At 39.8% G+C, this 19,075-nt stretch overlaps 3 protein-coding genes and 1 pseudogene across 3 annotated transcripts; 2 read left to right on the top strand and 2 right to left on the bottom strand.

The window, feature by feature from the left end:
• Positions 1-1,524: 1,524 nt before the first annotated feature.
• Positions 1,525-2,663, bottom strand: LOC137976987 (uncharacterized; annotated as a pseudogene).
• A 10,437-nt stretch (positions 2,664-13,100) lies between these two features.
• On the top strand, positions 13,101-14,744 carry LOC137976986 (THAP domain-containing protein 1-like). The gene is made up of 4 exons (XM_068824297.1): positions 13,101-13,304; positions 13,717-13,857; positions 14,210-14,488; positions 14,709-14,744. Exons 1-4 carry the CDS (start codon positions 13,101-13,103, stop codon positions 14,742-14,744), a joined length of 660 nt encoding a protein of 219 aa, XP_068680398.1.
• Positions 14,745-14,821: 77 nt separating this feature from the next.
• On the top strand, positions 14,822-16,258 carry LOC137976985 (uncharacterized). Its single transcript, XM_068824296.1, has one exon. It carries the CDS (start codon positions 14,822-14,824, stop codon positions 16,256-16,258), a length of 1,437 nt encoding a protein of 478 aa, XP_068680397.1.
• Positions 16,259-16,410: 152 nt separating this feature from the next.
• LOC137975623 (P2X purinoceptor 7-like) lies at positions 16,411-17,472 on the bottom strand. Its single transcript, XM_068822755.1, has 3 exons — positions 17,403-17,472; positions 17,114-17,246; positions 16,411-16,591 (listed from the first exon to the last, which is right to left on the bottom strand). Exons 1-3 carry the CDS (start codon positions 17,470-17,472, stop codon positions 16,411-16,413), a joined length of 384 nt encoding a protein of 127 aa, XP_068678856.1.
• Between the last annotated feature and the right edge of the window lie 1,603 nt (positions 17,473-19,075).

The raw sequence follows: 19,075 nt of genomic DNA, 5'->3' as shown, positions 1-19,075 counted from the left end.
TCTGATGTTGTCTAAACATGTTAACAGTGTATGTGTTGCAGTTAATTTTTGTTTTCAGTTTTTTTTTTTTAACTAGGTAATTTTCTTTAACTAGGTTTTTTTTAAAACAACTGTCTAAAAAAGGGATTTTCCTTTCTTAGGGGTGTAGTCAAAAAACAGGGGCTTGGTTTTTTTAGGAGGTATGAAAAAAGAACAAGACTCATCTCTTCTCCGTTCTACTTGTCCTACCCATCCCTCACCGTCCCATTGTGTGGGGCATGCGTATTTACATGACCAGCTTTACTATGCTCAGGAATGTAGTACCCCGCTGGTTTGGTAAAAAGATTTTACCAAACCAGCGGGGTGGATTTGGTAACATGAACCACTGTAAGACCAGAGCAAATATATTAAGTCAGAGAGAGGTGTCAAAAGTCGGTATAAGCTCCAACACCTTAAGCCGCAAAATCAGTTCATAATCCTGTGGGACGTAAAAGAACCCGCACACTTGTCGCAAAGAGCAGGGCATGTAGTTCCCGGTGTTGTGGTCTGTCTTCTGTGGTGTATCATGGCTGGGAGGGTAAATGCTCGGAGATATTAGCTACACCAAGCTACTCTAAAAATCCGAGGGTAAATAAAGGTGTGTGATATGATATGATATGATAAATAGAGGCGTAATTTTTTTGCCTAGAAAACTGAATCCTTTCTATTTATTTTTTCAGGCTCTTGAAATCCCTCCTAAGACAAAAGTAAGGAATGTTTCTTGCCGGAATAAACCGCAACAATATTTTCCCAAAAAAATCAAAAGAAAATTGCCGGCATACTATTAACTTTTCTCCAAAACGACTTTATTTTCCTTTTTAACATGGTATCGATGAACTAATCCAATCCTGCAAAGTCCTTAACCTTGAAACAATAATAAAACTTTAAAGGTAAATGACAGCCAATTCAAGCTGAAGCTCCACGAATTGAAAAAACTTAACTCGGCTAATCAGATAGAATTAAAACGAGTCTATTGACAAAAAAAAAAAAAAATTTCTGTGGCATGGAGAAAAATTTAAGAAAGGCCGGGAACAAGATAATTTTACCCTTCTGCTGGTGAGAAAATCGCTTTTTTTAACAAGAATCTTGTTTAAAAAAAAAAAAGATTGAACGGATAAAAATCGCCATGAACATTTGCAACGAATCGCTTGAGAATAAACTACAGTAGTTGAATAAAAAAAAAATCGGCTACACATCAGACTCATTGATAAAGAAAAAAAGAAAAAAAACACTTCAGCCAATTATAAAGTCTGGGGAAAACCAATGAATGTTTACATACTACTACAGGAATCAAAGTAAAATCATTTCTTAGTTAAAGCCCGCTGAAACGCTTCTTAAAAGTATGGCTTGAAGTCTTAACTAAACAGAAATGAACTCGCAATCACCTGTTCAAGTGATTTACAAAAAGATTACAAAGACACAGATAACAAATTCAAGTTATTCAAATAAAAAATCAATGCACTCTTTCTTTAAGAGAAACGTTTATCAACTCTTCTCAAATTATTGTCAAATTAGTCTATGGGCTTCATAAATCTGGCTGGCGTTACAAACAAAGTCAACAAGCTTGGGTCTTGCCTCTGGCTCTGAAGATAAGGCAAGATTCTTAAGAATTACAAATTCGGCACTTAAAACTAAGCCAGTTTTGTCACGAGTAAAATTGACCATGTGAGCAAGAGAATACACATCGCTGGCAGTTGTTTGGTCTCCTGTACCGCTTACAATCTCTGGTGCAATGTGAGGGTAACTCTGCTGATAGACTTTCTGTTCAGCTTTGGATAAATTCTTCCTTTTCGTTGGCGCATCAATCCTTATGCTTTTTCCAATGCATTGTAGCCATTCTCCTTTTTTTCGAGAACAATGCTATTAGCTTTCAGGTCATTGTGGAGAAAACCCTTGTCATATATGCGACGGAGAGCTTCGATGACCTGGTTGATCACACCTTTCCATTCATCAGCAGTCAGCTTCTTCTTACAAGCAGCTCGGTATATATTTAGGCTTCGTTCTTTATCACCATGAAACTGTACGACTAGACTGTGAGGAATCTGTGAGGTCTGTACTCCAAACAGGAGTGGTAAGCCTTTGTGATCTCCGAGACTTGCAATCACCTTTGCTTCACGTAGGACATCCCGTTTCTGCTTCTCCCCGCTGTACTCTCCGCAAACCACCACGTCCATGCTTCTAAACTTCGCCAACCGACAGGTCCCAAATTAACCTGCCCTGATCGGAGAGCGCAATGTGCTTGCTGTCAATCTCTTTTACTGTGGCACATGTTTCTTCTGGCAGTCTCGATCTCTTGAGCTGGGGCTCTTTGGATTGTTCAGTTTCCTTTCCCTTTTGGCTTTGCCCTTCCGCAAGTTTTTCTGCTTCTGCAAAAATGGTCGCCGTACAATTTGGTATTGAGCTTGAGCAGGCTCCGAGATCGATCTCTTTGCTTTGCGAAAGTAATAAGTCATCGTCGTGTGCGTTTTTTCCCCCGCTTCGATTTTGCTTATTATCCTGTCCACCAAACTTCGCAATCATTCTCTCTGTAGCTCGTTTTGAGTCACCACTTTTTCTTGCTTCTTTCTCTCTTTCCGCTGTTTCTTTTGTTGTTTACGAAGATTCTTAAAGTAAAGTTTTCTTTTTTTCTTGACGTCGTCTTCCATGATTGAAATCAAGAGAAAGTGAGATATTCAGCAATTAAGATCGGAAGTTATCAATGTCACCCGAGAATCTGATTGGTTAACTTCCAAGCGTAAACAATGTAGCTCTTTTAAAGAGCCTTCAAAGTTCTTCTCACCTTTAAGAAAATGGCTCCCTTCAAGACGAACTGCGACTTATGCGACGCGAAATATACTACAATGACAGCTTTGCTTAAAGACAGAGCTTCAAAGCATCGCAACGTAAGGCCAGTCACCCAGTTACCATTTTATCACCAAGACAGGGAAATACCGGTTCCACGTCCATATTGAGGAAGATTGAATTCCACACATTTGCAAAACTATAAAATGTGGCTCACCGGTGTTGCAGAGAGTATGAACTCCACTTTACTGCCCAGCATTTTGTATCCTGTGGTTAATAACGTTAAAGTAGGATATGTTGAGTGTTAAAATGTTTCGTTCCCTGTACAGAGAAATGAACAGAAATTTGTTCAACGAAATGATAATTACAGCATTAATGCCGTGAGTGACAAATTACCCCTTGATTCAAGCGCGAAATTTCAGCATTAATGTAAAATTTCAAAATTCAAATGCTCAAGTCAGAAACTGCTGTTTGTGAGCGTAATTTGTCTCTCATGATCTGAAAAGGTATTGAAATGTTATACTCGTGGAGTTAGGAAATAATTTCACTTGTGTTGTCAAAAGTCTAATAATTTCCCGAGCCTTTATAGCGCATGTTATTTCACTCGTCCTACCTTTGCCTATACGTCATCATAATGATAGTGTTTGGAAATCTATGCAGTGAATGCGCAAAGTTAAAAAGCCTAAAAATTGGTAAACATCACTTTCCCTACATAATAGCACAAAGTGAGTTTCCCACGTTCCTGTTGACTAAACAAGTCAGGCCACCAGATAAGCTCAAACTCCCTTGAGACTCTTCCTTCCCCTTCGCCAATTATTAAGGATGCCCGACAAGTTGGCTCATGGCGTTTTGTTGTTCCCTTGGCTTGTGCCTTCGCAAGGGCAATGGCTGAAGCTCCTCCAGGGGTTGTCAGTGTGTTGTCTTCTATTTCTTGCTGTCCATTAAAAGCTTTTGTCATAGCAAGAGGTATGCAGCTATCGTCGAATTCTGTTCTAATCTCGTCCACTTCAAAACACTTCCGTGATAGGTATTGTGTCCGTGGTTTCCACATCGGTGGTCTCCAGTGCGAACGCTCGCCGATTTTGTTCACAAACGCAGATGTCAGACCAGTTAATAACTTCTGAAGGTACACAACAGGGCAGTCGAATCTTTCAACTTTTGACCATTTACCTGATAAGAAATTAACAATGCCAATTTAATACTGATCAATGGTCAAGCACCAATCTTTGATCCTGACGTGCTTTTGTTGCAGGAAATAACTTTACTTTTCATTAATGCTATAGGTATTCTTAGGACTGAAGCGCAATTTTTGAGATGCTTTCTTACCTGATACTCCCGGGTGTGTTTTCCCCCTGCTTTCGGTAAATTTTACCCAAGAGGGCAACGGAAAATGTTCAAAGCTTAATCTGTTTGGGTCTTCAGAAAAAAACAACAACAACAATTGCAGGCATTGTGCTTGTTCAAATTGAATCTTACCTAAGGAAGCAGCAGAAAATGACTTAACATTAGTTTCTTTTGGTTTCCACTAATTATTGGGTTTGGTATTAATTGACAGGCAAATTAATGCCCCAGTGCTTGTGCTACACCAGGTAAAGTTTTACCCAAGGAAGCAACAGAAAATGTCAGAACTTAACATTTCTTTTGGTTTGCAAAAAATAAAAATCTATTACGTTAGGTATTAATTAACCCAGGCAAATTAATGCCCCAGTGCTTCTGTTACTCCAGGTAAAGTTTTACCCAAGGAAGCAACAGAAAATGTTAGAACTTAACATTTCTTTTGGTTTGCAAAAAAAATTATTGTGTTAGGTATTAATTGACACAGGCAAATTAATGCCCCAGTGCTTCTGTTATTCCAGGTAAAGTTTTACTCAAGGAAGCAACAGAAAATGTTAGAACTTAACCTTTCTTTTGGTTTGCACAAAAAAAACAAAACAAAAAAAAACAAAAACTAATGTCTAAGTTATTAATTGACACAGGCAAATTAATGCCCCAGTGCTTCTGTTACTCCAGGTAAATGTTTACCCAAGGAAGCAACAGAAAATGTTAGAACGTAACCTTTCTTTTGGTTTGCAAAAGCTATTGTGTTTACCCTTGTCACATCAGTTTTAACAGAGTTGTTGTAAAATTTTGCTATCCTTTAAAAAGCAATATGATAATGTTGAACAGAAATAAACAGAGACTTAAATGTTTACAACATTTGATTTCAGTTCTTCAATTGCTAATACTAGCAAGTGGAAGGTTTTGAATTTTTGTTCATGCAGCTCAAGAACCATAATTCTTTTAAAAGATGCCAGATGCCCGTGGTCGTAATCGTTCTGCTGTTGAGGGATGTCTGTTGGCTTGTTGCAGTAAAAGTTCCAATCACTGGCATTATTGCTGATGTCCAGCTCTTCCAACTGCAGCCACATCTTAGAGATTGCCTCTTTAGCCGATCGATTTACAAATGCTCCTGCCATGCTATCGAGTACCACAATTTCTTTCTTTTTAGGCGGAAGAGTAAGCAAAAACCAGTGCTTGCTTTCTTGTGAGTTACAGGGGACAAGAACGACATTGTGCTCTAATAGGGGAGCTTTGCCTCTCAGAACATCTTTCGCTGGCTGCCTCCCTGCTGCTTTCTCAAAACGCTCTCACCCAATAGAATCCACTTTTTGTCCACTGACTGCAGTCTGTTTGGCAATAAGCTCCAGATACCCCTCAATTACAAAATTTGTGAGATGATTCTCTTCTGATGTTGGACTACATCCTCTTAAGGAAACAAGGTCGGTAGTATCTATCGTGCTACCGCCCTAAAATGGTACCACACCTTCAACTAACCTATCGACCAGGGAAGATTCACGGATTGGAAGAACACATGTTGTTATCCTCTGGAATGGGGCGGACCAACTTGGCAGAAGCCCATATTGCACCTGAGATCCAACACCAAGAAGCTGCTCTCTACATCTTTGTGGCTTTACAGCTGTGAAGCCAGTACGCTTGGTGGAGAAGACTATGGCCACCTCTTCTACACTGCCATCATCTGAACATGTCTTATCGAAAACAGAAGAAAGTCCAGGACTCTCATTTTCAACAGGATTTTCTAGATTAGCTGGCGATGGGTCTGGGTCTAATGGTGAAATGCCATCTAGGTCAGCACTTGAAGTTTGACTAGCAAGAGCCTTTAATGAATCTGCAGAACTTACAGAGTTGGCACCTCCTGCAAGGTTGAGTGCATTCTTATATGAAGCCTCCCAGTCATCATGATCATATGTGAAACTTCCTCTGGGATCAGACACTTCCTCTATGCGTGTCCCATGGTCTGGGGAGTATACATACTTAAGGTAGTCCTCTCCAAAGAGCTTCACAAAAAGATCTGCAATCACTCTTATCCAAACCTTCTCCTCCTCAGTCCAAGAGACTCTTGTGTTTCTCCACCCACAGCCAAGAAAAGGAAACGTTTCTTAATCATTGCATAAAACACAGCTGTTAGCAACTTAAAACATAAAATATTTTATATAGCCTGATAATTTAAGAAAAACTAATTCAGTTGCTATCTTGACAAAACTTAATTCAACTTATATCCCCTAAAGAGGTCTCCTTTTAACTAGAGGTGAAAAAAACAAGTGAAATAAGTTCTTAGCCCACACTGGGGATTCTAGGTGCTCTGAGCGCTAAGCACCAGATTGAGGCAGACCTGTTGCATAAATTAAAAATGGCGAGTGCTCGCATGATGTCTGCGACAAATCTGAAGTCAGTTTTGGATGACATGTTTGATAAGAAAGAAAGTGAACTGTATCGCAATATTGCTTCAGCTGATGTTGATCAAATGCTTGCTTTGGTAGACTTTTTTTAAAGAACTGCGATCTGCAAAGGATTTAATTGTAAAGAAGTACGAAGCTACTTCTGAGAGACAGAAATTGCACTGTGCCATGGAGTTGGGAAAAGTTCACACGCTTGTTGCAAAAGAAGTACTTTACTGGAAGAAACTTATTCAAAGACGGATGCATAAAACGCCAAGGCAAGCATGCCCTTACAGGATCGATTTTTCTCACAGGCTCAGTGAGGAAATATTTTGCTGAATTAAAGATCTTCTTACATGTGTATCTGAGTATAGCTTAGAGATGCATCAGTCAAAAGGCACCACAACAATCAAGATCTGGTCCAAGAGAAAACTTGAACTGTTTTTTAACGATATTCTTGGTGCAGCTATTGGTGGGCTCCCTACAAAGGTTATTAAAAATGCCACTGTGAAAATTTTGATCTCTAAGCAGAAGGTCTTTACTCTTAAGTATGCAACGGCAACAGAGAGAATGGAAATTAACTGCTTTTATGGTGTGTGGAATGAGCACCACGTACCACAGCACTTATGATTTGTCCAGTCAATTCAGCAAGATTTTTTTGGATTCATCAAACAGTCACATATTTGTGATATGAATGTCTTTTATTTTAATTTCTCAGTTCTCCAAGATAATGTCTAACAATCCCATTATCATTATACAAGTACAAGCCTATGAGGTGTTGATGTTTACATGTACCTATAACAATAAAGATTGAAGTTGCAAGTAACAATAAGTAACTGTATCTCTTAACCTCAAAGTTACATATAACATGTTTTTCCCCTACAAAAGTAAAGAAAAGTTGCTTTTCACAAGCAGCACCGCAAAATGCCATCTAAAATAATTGACATCATTCTAGTATGCGTCTCATTCTATTGCTGCAACAAGTGCAGAAATTTCTGTCATTAAAGGTGACTGACAGTATTTACACCCAGTTTCGTCCTGTTGTTTTGGAAGGCCACAGAAACAAAATTCCCTGATATAACACATTTTGGGGATGTACTGCAATTTTGATTTGGAGTACTTTACCACATGAGGGTTTTGTTGCCTAAGCCAGATAAGGGACATATGTTCATGTAAGAACACCTTCTCCCATCTTTCCTTGGGAAGAGAAAACTCCGCATAAGTGGCAAGTTTTTGGTGTTTTGCCTCCCTCCCTTGCATGGTGTTTATGCCCAGACCAACCTGAAATGCACTGAATAAGGACCTAGAATGATAAGGGACACATAAACCCACTGTCCACATGCTCAGTGTGACACTGGTATTAAACAGTGAAGTGCAAATAAAATACTCCCGACAGAACTTCTCTAAGTCATCAATACCCTTCTGGTCAATATCAGTTACTCTGTTCACGAGTGAACAGGCATTTCTGAGCTTTAATCCAGAAAATGCAAGGGCATACAGCTTAACATTTCTAGCTTCAGGGTCATTTGGTGAAATGACAGCTTCAATAACATCCATAAAATTGCTGCAGAACTTTCTTTTCTCTCTAAACCACTTAACAATTTTCTTGTAAAGTTTATGAGACTTTACCTTGTTTCTGACTGCACGTAGATACTTCCGAAAACAGCATTCAAATGGCAATTGGTAAACTGTGCCTATGGAAGCACCAGCATTGGTTCGGGTAAGTGCAGTAGTCATGACCTCCTTGTTCCATACCTGACAACAGTTATTCCCCAAGTGAAGTGGTTCACATTTAGCTTTATCTAATACAGGACCCAAGACAGGTTCAAACTCTTGCCTATAATGTTGACTTGCAATGAATTTGGTGACCAGATTTCTTCGCTGTTTAAGTGGCTTGTTAACAACAGTTGTTTCTTTGTACTTATCAACCAAATTAGCAACTTTAACCCTCTGGTCATATGACCATTGCTTCCAAGTACATGTACTATCTTCCCCAAATGTGCCATTCACATTTTTTACATCATCTTGCTTAACATTTGCAAATGAGCGAGGGTAGGTGGCTGAATTTGAAAGTTCCCCTGAAAACGTGGCTAGCCATTTCATGTCACTAGGGACAAGCTCAAACTTAAAATTAATAGCAGTATCATGTCCCTGAAGTTGGTATGTCTTGCTTTTAATGAGTGCTCTTTCACCCCGGATTTGTGTAGCATACCTGATCATAGCTGGATGATCTTCCTTACAGTTAGCACCCAGTATGAGGAAATTGTCGTCACAACTAGCAATTCGGTTCCCTAAGTTTAAAAAACTTACAAGCCATGCAGTAACCTCATTGTCTTTCCCAAATGGAGCCCCATCTGCCGCTATTGCCACCAAAAACGTACCTGGGGCATTTCCAAACCAACTGAGAATTGGTGTTACCTTACCTGTTGATAGATACAGATCTGCCAACTGCAATAAACGAGCTTCAAGATCAAGGAAGCAACCTCACACTTGATGTGTTACATTTGGGTCATCTTGGTTCTCTATTTGCTCTGCAAGGGGAATTGGTCTTAGTACCCCTATGTCGATGGACTTGATGAACTGCATACGATCTTTATAAGGTAGACGTTTAGGGAGGAGCACCCCATTAGATAACCTACATCTTTCTTTCTTACCATCTACCCCATTTTGGTACATAAGTGAAGTCAGAACACTGTTGTACTTGGCTTTGCTCATGAGCCCTCCCCTGTATAAAATCATTACAGAGCGATTGGTATTATTAGCAGATTTTTCAAATGCCATAGCAGCTACATTAGCAAGGGATGGAACTACTTTTGTACTGATCTTCTTTGACCCCTTTGACATTTCTGTGAGCTCTTTTGTTGTTGCATAGGTTAAGATAGTGTTAAACAGTCCTGTCAAAGAGAGTTTTCTTTTTTTTGAAGGTGACAAGCATGAATTGCCATGAATCGTAGAAGCATTTTCCATAGTTAGCAGCCTCCTTTTCTTCCTGAACTTGGAGGAAGGTCCAACACTTCGCTATTACCATCTTTGAAGCTAGTGACTTGTTGAATTGCCGATCCTCTTGGGAGATGGACCTTTTCGTTTTCAAGCAGGCCTCTCTGCAACATATAATTTAAAGTAAACATGTAATAATCTCATTATCTCAGGAAACCCATACTTACAAGGTATAAATGACCAAGGGTGTTTGCTACCACCACTTCTACTAGCCACTGACATGATCTTAGGCATTCTATCGCCAGAGTAGCTACTATTAAAGGGAAACAAGGGTCTAGGAAAAGTTTACCTTAAACGAAAGCCCACCTGCTCAGCATTTCAAAAATGGTTGTCATTTGGCGTAGAACTGACTTGGATTCTAATCATATGGCTTCGAAATCGTTCAAAATCGCCGCCATCTTGGAACACTGGCCGCCATATTGGAAGTGAGGAATGATAACGAGGGTATGACGTAACAATAGTCAAGGTTTGTTTTGACCCGGATTTGACCTTTGCACACGTGCAAGAGTTAGTGTCAAGGCCGGAATTATGGTTCATTGCCTCGCTGCTGGATGTAGTAATACTTATAAAAATTCTAAAGGACGTATCACTTTTCACAAACTTCCCGAAGACAAATATCGTAGAAAACAATGGCTCGCAAAAATAAAACGAGAGGGAGACTTACCGAGACCTGAGAACTGTCGTGTGTGTTCCGATCATTTCACAACAGAAGACTACGAGCGGGATCTTCAGGTATGAAAGTTTTTAATTTTACTCCGGCTACTTCGCATTCACATGGTAAACAGTATGTGGTATTCTATCTTTTTACTTTACAATCAGATTTTAATTCAATTATTTTAAGATGATACGCTTCATTTATTTATTTTGGAAAATGGCGCGAAACAGGCCGCCAAGATCCGCCGCTATTGCCACCAAAAACGTACCTGGGGCATTTCCAAACCAACTGAGAATTGGTGTTACCTTACCTGTTGATAGATACAGATCTGCCAACTGCAATAAACGAGCTTCAAGATCAAGGAAGCAACCTCACACTTGATGTGTTACATTTGGGTCATCTTGGTTCTCTATTTGCTCTGCAAGGGGAATTGGTCTTAGTACCCCTATGTCGATGGACTTGATGAACTGCATACGATCTTTATAAGGTAGACGTTTAGGGAGGAGCACCCCATTAGATAACCTACATCTTTCTTTCTTACCATCTACCCCATTTTGGTACATAAGTGAAGTCAGAACACTGTTGTACTTGGCTTTGCTCATGAGCCCTCCCCTGTATAAAATCATTACAGAGCGATTGGTATTATTAGCAGATTTTTCAAATGCCATAGCAGCTACATTAGCAAGGGATGGAACTACTTTTGTACTGATCTTCTTTGACCCCTTTGACATTTCTGTGAGCTCTTTTGTTGTTGCATAGGTTAAGATAGTGTTAAACAGTCCTGTCAAAGAGAGTTTTCTTTTTTTTGAAGGTGACAAGCATGAATTGCCATGAATCGTAGAAGCATTTTCCATAGTTAGCAGCCTCCTTTTCTTCCTGAACTTGGAGGAAGGTCCAACACTTCGCTATTACCATCTTTGAAGCTAGTGACTTGTTGAATTGCCGATCCTCTTGGGAGATGGACCTTTTCGTTTTCAAGCAGGCCTCTCTGCAACATATAATTTAAAGTAAACATGTAATAATCTCATTATCTCAGGAAACCCATACTTACAAGGTATAAATGACCAAGGGTGTTTGCTACCACCACTTCTACTAGCCACTGACATGATCTTAGGCATTCTATCGCCAGAGTAGCTACTATTAAAGGGAAACAAGGGTCTAGGAAAAGTTTACCTTAAACGAAAGCCCACCTGCTCAGCATTTCAAAAATGGTTGTCATTTGGCGTAGAACTGACTTGGATTCTAATCATATGGCTTCGAAATCGTTCAAAATCGCCGCCATCTTGGAACACTGGCCGCCATATTGGAAGTGAGGAATGATAACGAGGGTATGACGTAACAATAGTCAAGGTTTGTTTTGACCCGGATTTGACCTTTGCACACGTGCAAGAGTTAGTGTCAAGGCCGGAATTATGGTTCATTGCCTCGCTGCTGGATGTAGTAATACTTATAAAAATTCTAAAGGACGTATCACTTTTCACAAACTTCCCGAAGACAAATATCGTAGAAAACAATGGCTCGCAAAAATAAAACGAGAGGGAGACTTACCGAGACCTGAGAACTGTCGTGTGTGTTCCGATCATTTCACAACAGAAGACTACGAGCGGGATCTTCAGGTATGAAAGTTTTTAATTTTACTCCGGCTACTTCGCATTCACATGGTAAACAGTATGTGGTATTCTATCTTTTTACTTTACAATCAGATTTTAATTCAATTATTTTAAGATGATACGCTTCATTTATTTATTTTGGAAAATGGCGCGAAACAGGCCGCCAAGATCCGCCGCTATTGCCACCAAAAACGTACCTGGGGCATTTCCAAACCAACTGAGAATTGGTGTTACCTTACCTGTTGATAGATACAGATCTGCCAACTGCAATAAACGAGCTTCAAGATCAAGGAAGCAACCTCACACTTGATGTGTTACATTTGGGTCATCTTGGTTCTCTATTTGCTCTGCAAGGGGAATTGGTCTTAGTACCCCTATGTCGATGGACTTGATGAACTGCATACGATCTTTATAAGGTAGACGTTTAGGGAGGAGCACCCCATTAGATAACCTACATCTTTCTTTCTTACCATCTACCCCATTTTGGTACATAAGTGAAGTCAGAACACTGTTGTACTTGGCTTTGCTCATGAGCCCTCCCCTGTATAAAATCATTACAGAGCGATTGGTATTATTAGCAGATTTTTCAAATGCCATAGCAGCTACATTAGCAAGGGATGGAACTACTTTTGTACTGATCTTCTTTGACCCCTTTGACATTTCTGTGAGCTCTTTTGTTGTTGCATAGGTTAAGATAGTGTTAAACAGTCCTGTCAAAGAGAGTTTTCTTTTTTTTGAAGGTGACAAGCATGAATTGCCATGAATCGTAGAAGCATTTTCCATAGTTAGCAGCCTCCTTTTCTTCCTGAACTTGGAGGAAGGTCCAACACTTCGCTATTACCATCTTTGAAGCTAGTGACTTGTTGAATTGCCGATCCTCTTGGGAGATGGACCTTTTCGTTTTCAAGGAGGCCTCTCTGCAACATATAATTTAAAGTAAACATGTAATAATCTCATTATCTCAGGAAACCCATACTTACAAGGTATAAATGACCAAGGGTGTTTGCTACCACCACTTCTACTAGCCACTGACATGATCTTAGGCATTCTATTAAAGGGAAACAAGGGTCTAGGAAAAGTTTACCTTAAACGAAAGCCCACCTGCTCAGCATTTCAAAAATGGTTGTCATTTGGCGTAGAACTGACTTGGATTCTAATCATATGGCTTCGAAATCGTTCAAAATCGCCGCCATCTTGGAACACTGGCCGCCATATTGGAAGTGAGGAATGATAACGAGGGTATGACGTAACAATAGTCAAGGTTTGTTTTGACCCGGATTTGACCTTTGCACACGTGCAAGAGTTAGTGTCAAGGCCGGAATTATGGTTCATTGCCTTGCTGTTGGATGTAGTAATACTTATAAAAATTCTAAAGGACGTATCACTTTTCACAAACTTCCCGAAGACAAATATCGTAGAAAACAATGGCTCGCAAAAATAAAACGAGAGGGAGACTTACCGAGACCTGAGAACTGTCGTGTGTGTTCCGATCATTTCACAACAGAAGACTACGAGCGGGATCTTCAGGTATGAAAGTTTTTAATTTTACTCCGGCTACTTCGCATTCACATGGTAAACAGTATGTGGTATTCTATCTTTTTACTTTACAATCAGATTTTAATTCAATTATTTTAAGATGATACGCTTCATTTATTTATTTTGGAAAATGGCGCGAAACAGGCCGCCAAGATCGCAGTAATGACAATGGTCTGACATTTGTATCGAATCGCGAAAAATAAAGTCCCTGCCGCCTGACGCCGTGCATTTTCAGCCGAGTGATTCTTATATTTTGTCTCTGAAATAGCGTCTAAATTTAATTAACGTCAAGAAGAATAATTATATCGCTTTTTTGTAAATATATCGCCTGGTCTTCAGGTCACGCAAATGGTGTTTTATATATATAAATTTATAAAATACAGTGTTTTAATAATTTTTACAGGCGGAGCTTCTTGGGACTACAAGGCGCAAAAGGAAACCACCGCTTAAGGAAGACGCTGTACCTAGCATTTTTGGCCATGCTCCACCGAAAAAAGTCCGTAAAACAAGTATTGATCGAGCAAGCCGTCAAACCAAACGGGAGGTGAGTTTTTGGTACGAATGTCACGCACCGGTGTCACGCTTGATCGAGGAAACTTGATTGAGGAAACCTAAGGTAAAGCACCAGCAGTATTTAGTTCAGGACATTCGAGGTGGCTAGAAATCACACAAAATAATTGAGGCTTAAGCACAATGTCTGGATTTGATTTCTAATGTCGCAGGTGCTCTAGATATTAAAATCTGTTTTTAGAATGAAAAACGTATGCCTTTTAGCATCCTGGCTATTATTCATATTAATTTTTTTCTGAGTGTACAGCGGCAAGTTTTTTTTTTACTTGTGTATAAAGAAATTTAAAAAATTAAGTTTCTGCATTATGTTTTTAATTTTTATGTAGATAGTAAAAGCCCTACTCGTAAACACAACTCCAGAAGTAGGATCAGAAGTCACTTTGGCAAGTGAAGGTGAAACGCCTGAGAACCCTTTCACCCTTGGCTGCACAACCTCGCCTACGGTTTCAGCGGAAAATATTGAAGCAGAAGAACAACCTACTGCACCTACGGTTTCAGCGGAAAATATTGAAGCAGACGAACAAATCTATGAAACCACATTGATGCCCTCTATTTCTTCAAACAGATTGGTGGAAACCGGAGAAATAAAAGAACGAAACTGCGAGGTAAGCAACGTTATCAGCCGTGAAACTCAGTGGCTTGCAGCTGACACAGGAGACGCATTGCTTCTCAAGGACCACACTTATTCCTGTGTGCCTCCCTGGGATCCACAGGCCGAGACTACACAAGCACTCACATCCACTCCAAAGAAGTCATCAGCCAACACAGAACCTCCGCTGTTCGATCCTGACGAAGACATCATCACTAACCTCACCTTTTCTTCAGTGGAAGAGGATGAGAATGACAGCTCTTTCCAGTTGAACTTTGAAGAACTGGACGACACTATTGAAAGCAACTTGGAAATGCATGATCAAGATGGAATGGATAAGTTTGAAAAAATGTGTTCAGTCCCCAAATACATCGTATTTGAGGATGAACTCCTGAAATTATTTAATCGTTGCGTTATCTGCGGAGAAGAGGTGTTAGAAAAAGATCTGGTTAAAAAGGGCTCTATGTTGAAAATAACAACATTCTGTAAGAACTCTCATTCAAAAGAGTGGGTTTCTCAGCCGACCGTTAAAAGAGCTGCTGCAGGGAACCTGTTACTTTCTGGCGCAATTTTATTTACGGGCAATACGTTTTCTCGCGTGTCAGAAATGGCTTCTACAGTTAATCTTGCGTTTCCTGGTGAGTCTGACTACCTCAACTATCAAAACAAGCACCTGTTTCCAGTTATAAATGAATGTTGGCAGCAAGAAAAGGCTTCAGTGCTTGCAGATCTCCTAGACAGGGAATCTGTAACTCTCATTGGTGATGGGCGCTGTGATTCACCAGGGTATAGTGCCAAATATGGCACGTATACCATGATGGACACAGAAACTAAAAATATTGTAGATTTTGATGTCGTTCATGTGAAACAAACCACAAGTTCCCAAGCAATGGAAAAACTAGGTTTTCAGCGTTGCCTCGACCGTGCCCTCGACAGCGGGATTCCCGTGGATGTCGTGGGCACTGATAGACATACAGGAATAAAGGCACTGATGAGAACTGTCTACAAAGATCGCGGAGTTGAGCATCAGGTCGACGTTTGGCACCTTTGTAAAAACATAAAGTCCAAGCTGGCGAAAAAAGCCAAGAAAAAAGGATGCGAGGAACTGGCCCCCTGGATTAAATCAGTAACTAATCATCTTTGGTGGTCGTCTATGACATGCGAAGGGAATGCTGAGCTCCTTAAAGAAAAATGGACCAGCATACTGCACCATGTTGCTGACAAGCACAGTTGGGACTCATCCACCCTGTACAACCGTTGCCCACACGATCCCATTTCTGCGACTGCGCGCCGGAAAACTAAGTGGCTAAAAGCAGGTTCACCTGCACACGAAGCTCTGAAGGAGGTTGTTATGGAAAAGAGGCTTCTCAACGACCTGGAACTTCTCTCCAAGTTCATCCATACTGGAGCCCTTGAGGTTTATCACTCGCTCTACAACAAATACATGCCTAGTCACAAAGGAATGTCTGCACGATCGCAGTTGGCTGCTTTAGACCATAACTCGGGAACTGGGCGGGAGCAAATGGTAACATCACGTGGTGATAAGCAGTATCGTTACGTTTATCCCAAGGGCATGAAAGACTGGGTGGTTAAGCCTGTGTTCGAGAAGAAGTCTAAGCAGCACGTGAGGGACATGATGCACCGGGTTTTGGAATCGAGAGCCACAGGGGAGGACATCGAAGAGGTTGAGGTTCCTGACCTGCCAAGGAACATCGCGCCAGTACCCCGCCCACCCAAAGAGGAGCTGCTCGCCCGCCACGCTTCTAGATTTGGAAAGAAAATTTAGCTGTTCTTGTTCAAAGTTTCAAAACCATTGAATCTTAACATAACAGTTCACATTTCGTGCTTAAATAATCTGTTTCATTGAGGGCTTTTTTTGTTGAAGTTAATCTCAGAATAGAAAACAAGCTATTCCCCTTGACCGTTTTGCATACATTGTTATCCCGGCCATGAATAGTTCCCCTCCGCATCCTTATATCCAGTATAGATGCCACTTTCCTCCAGGTACTCTCTTCGGATGGCCCAAACAACACAAGACGGGATAATGCGTCTGTTTCCTTTTCCCAGTCTGTTGTACGTCCACCACGTAAACTGACGGTATCCAGCTAATCTCATACTCCTGTAAATAATCAAGAATATTATGATGTAATAGCGTGCATTCTTAAAATATCAAAACTAGTTTAGTTCATAAGGTTTCGGAATTATCTCCCACTGGAGTGTAAGGTAAGGGAAACACAAAAAGGTTATGGTTGTTGTGTTGATGTTGACTTCACTACCTACGAAAGCATATATTCAAACTGATACTGTTATTTGAAAAAAAATGTTTCCCCGGTGAAGGGGTATTAAAAATTTTAACACTCTTGCCACGAGTATATTGGGCGCTGCAAATTACAGCATTGTAACAAGATAAAACTCGAACAAAGAAAGAAATCCTGGAGAATGTTGACAAAAACATGGTAACAAACTTTTGTCTGTACACCTACAGATTTTTATCAGAGAACCAAGATTTCGTTATTATTTGGCAAGGAGGACAATTATCTAAAACATACTTCACAAGCCTTACGCAAGCTTTAAGCGTGATAATTATTAATATTGCATGTCTTCATTGTTATAAATATCTGTAAACCGTTTACAAACTTACGCATTTGGCGGGGGATCTTCTAGACGATCGCTCCGAACTTGATGGAGCCCAACAAGAGCTGTTTTTAAAACATCTGGTTGCAGGCAAACCGGTCGAAATGATTCATGCTCGATTATGCACTTGTATCGCGTTCCTGCAAAACAAAAACCGCAAACAGCTCACCATTTCAGTTTTTGTAATATTTGCAAACTGTTTTTTAAAGAGGTAAATATTATAGATTCCTTATCAAAAATCTGTAATTACAACAGGTGAATTAAAACATTGTTATTAAAGAAATTTAAATTTGTACCTTCGAGGTCCAAGCGATCTCCGAGAACGTCCATCTCCTGACAACAAAGACTTTCAGTTTCCGTTGGCATGCCCTGACAATTGGTGCAAATGCACCAGTTATGTCTGCCAAGACGCGATTGAATTGCCCCGGTGGCTCTTGAGTCACGTTTGAGTCACTTTCGTCTTCTTCGGAGGTGTCGCGCTGTGGCTCAAACATAAACGGGCGTATAACCCCATCTGCCTCGATTTCTAGATCGAGCGATGAGTCGCTATCGCTTTCAACAGGTGTTTCAATGTCACTGTTTGTGTCTTGGGCGGCCATGTTTTACTGCCTTGACTAATCTGACGTCACAGCCTCGCTTACATGAAAGAGATTCAAGATGGCGGCGAGTAATAGCAAAATGACAATTTTTCCTTCCCGATTACTTACGACAAAGATGACAACAGAGCAAATTTTTGCTGTTTTCAGGTATTTTATTGTATGAACTTTCATTTTAGGTAAACTTTTTCTAGACTTTTGTTTCCCTTTAACATTTTAACAAAAATTAATAATGGGAGCATGAATGGATGAAGTAATAAATGAATATATTATTAATCACTCCCTTAAGGATGGAAAATGAAGTAAATAAATAAATAATAAACAATCCAACGAACAAATAACTAAAAAGATGTTATTAACCAATCCCCTTCAACGGCTAAAATTAACAACATTTTAACTCTCCCTTGTTTTAAGCAATCTCCCCTCATTAGACTCCGGAGAAAAAATAATAAAGCATAAACGAAAATAACCAACCTTAAGTTTTAATGCATGTATTTCATTTTCAACCTCAGCACATCTTTCCACACAGCTTTCCTTTATGGACTGCAATTCAGTACATTTGCTTACAGCACTCGCAATAGCTTCCTCTTTCGGGAGCCTTTTTGCCCTTGGAAAAGACCCAATGTTAAAACGCCCTTTCCTCGCTTTATGTGCTTGGTCTAAAATCCCTGCGGATGGACCAAACACCACCAAATTACACATGACAGGAACCAATTACATTGAAAATATTGCTATCGTTTCACTTTTTTGAAATATGCCTTATAAAGCCAAAAATATCCCTCAAAATAAGGACAAAATGACATCTAAACAACGCCTACCTATCATTGCCGATAAAAGAAGACTCGAATCCGTTTTTTCGTGTAGTTTTCATATCGTAAAGCTCAGCACAGGAAAAAAATTCAGAGATTCTATGGTTGGGACTTTAAGGGTATGTTATTGGGAAAACATTGGCACAACATTGGTAAAATACATAGTTTACCAATGTTGGAAATTGAGTTACATTTTCCATATTGGTATTGCATTTTATGGAAAACCAACATTGGAATATATAAATTAGTTTTCCCAATTGGTTTTTTATTGTAACCTCATCGGTATTCCATTGAAAAATTATCAGCATTGATATTTGATGCTTGCGTTTACCAAATTGGATTGTCACTGGAGTTTTGTTGGTAAACTATCTTAAAAAGCCGACATTGGAATGTTAAAACTAGTGAGTTCACCTAGGTGGCTTTCAAAATGTAATTTCATTGGTTTTCTATGAAAAATTCCAATGTTGGTATATGGTAAATAGACTACTGAAATTGGATCGTCACTCAGTGATTTGAATGGTACCGGTTTATTTTTACCAATAATGGTAGATTGTAATTAATACA

The sequence above is a fragment of the Montipora foliosa genome, chromosome 11 (genome assembly GCF_036669935.1).
Source record: "Montipora foliosa isolate CH-2021 chromosome 11, ASM3666993v2, whole genome shotgun sequence".
NCBI classification, from domain to species: Eukaryota; Metazoa; Cnidaria; class Anthozoa; order Scleractinia; family Acroporidae; genus Montipora; species Montipora foliosa.
This window is presented reverse-complemented; position numbering and strand designations above follow the sequence as displayed.

Coding starts and splice junctions, on each gene's coding strand:
- LOC137976985 (XM_068824296.1), top strand. CDS start 14,822: ATGTGTTCAGTCCCCAAATACATCGTATTTGAGGATGAACTCCTGAAA.
- LOC137976986 (XM_068824297.1), top strand. CDS start 13,101: ATGGTTCATTGCCTTGCTGTTGGATGTAGTAATACTTATAAAAATTCT. Junction 13,305..13,716: donor ACTACGAGCGGGATCTTCAG/GTATGAAAGTTT, acceptor TAATTTTTACAG/GCGGAGCTTCTTGGGACTAC. Junction 13,858..14,209: donor GCCGTCAAACCAAACGGGAG/GTGAGTTTTTGG, acceptor ATTTTTATGTAG/ATAGTAAAAGCCCTACTCGT.
- LOC137975623 (XM_068822755.1), bottom strand. CDS start 17,472: ATGCCAACGGAAACTGAAAGTCTTTGTTGTCAGGAGATGGACGTTCTC. Junction 17,247..17,402: donor AGATCGCTTGGACCTCGAAG/GTACAAATTTAA, acceptor TTTGTTTTGCAG/GAACGCGATACAAGTGCATA. Junction 16,592..17,113: donor GAAGATCCCCCGCCAAATGC/GTAAGTTTGTAA, acceptor GATTATTTACAG/GAGTATGAGATTAGCTGGAT.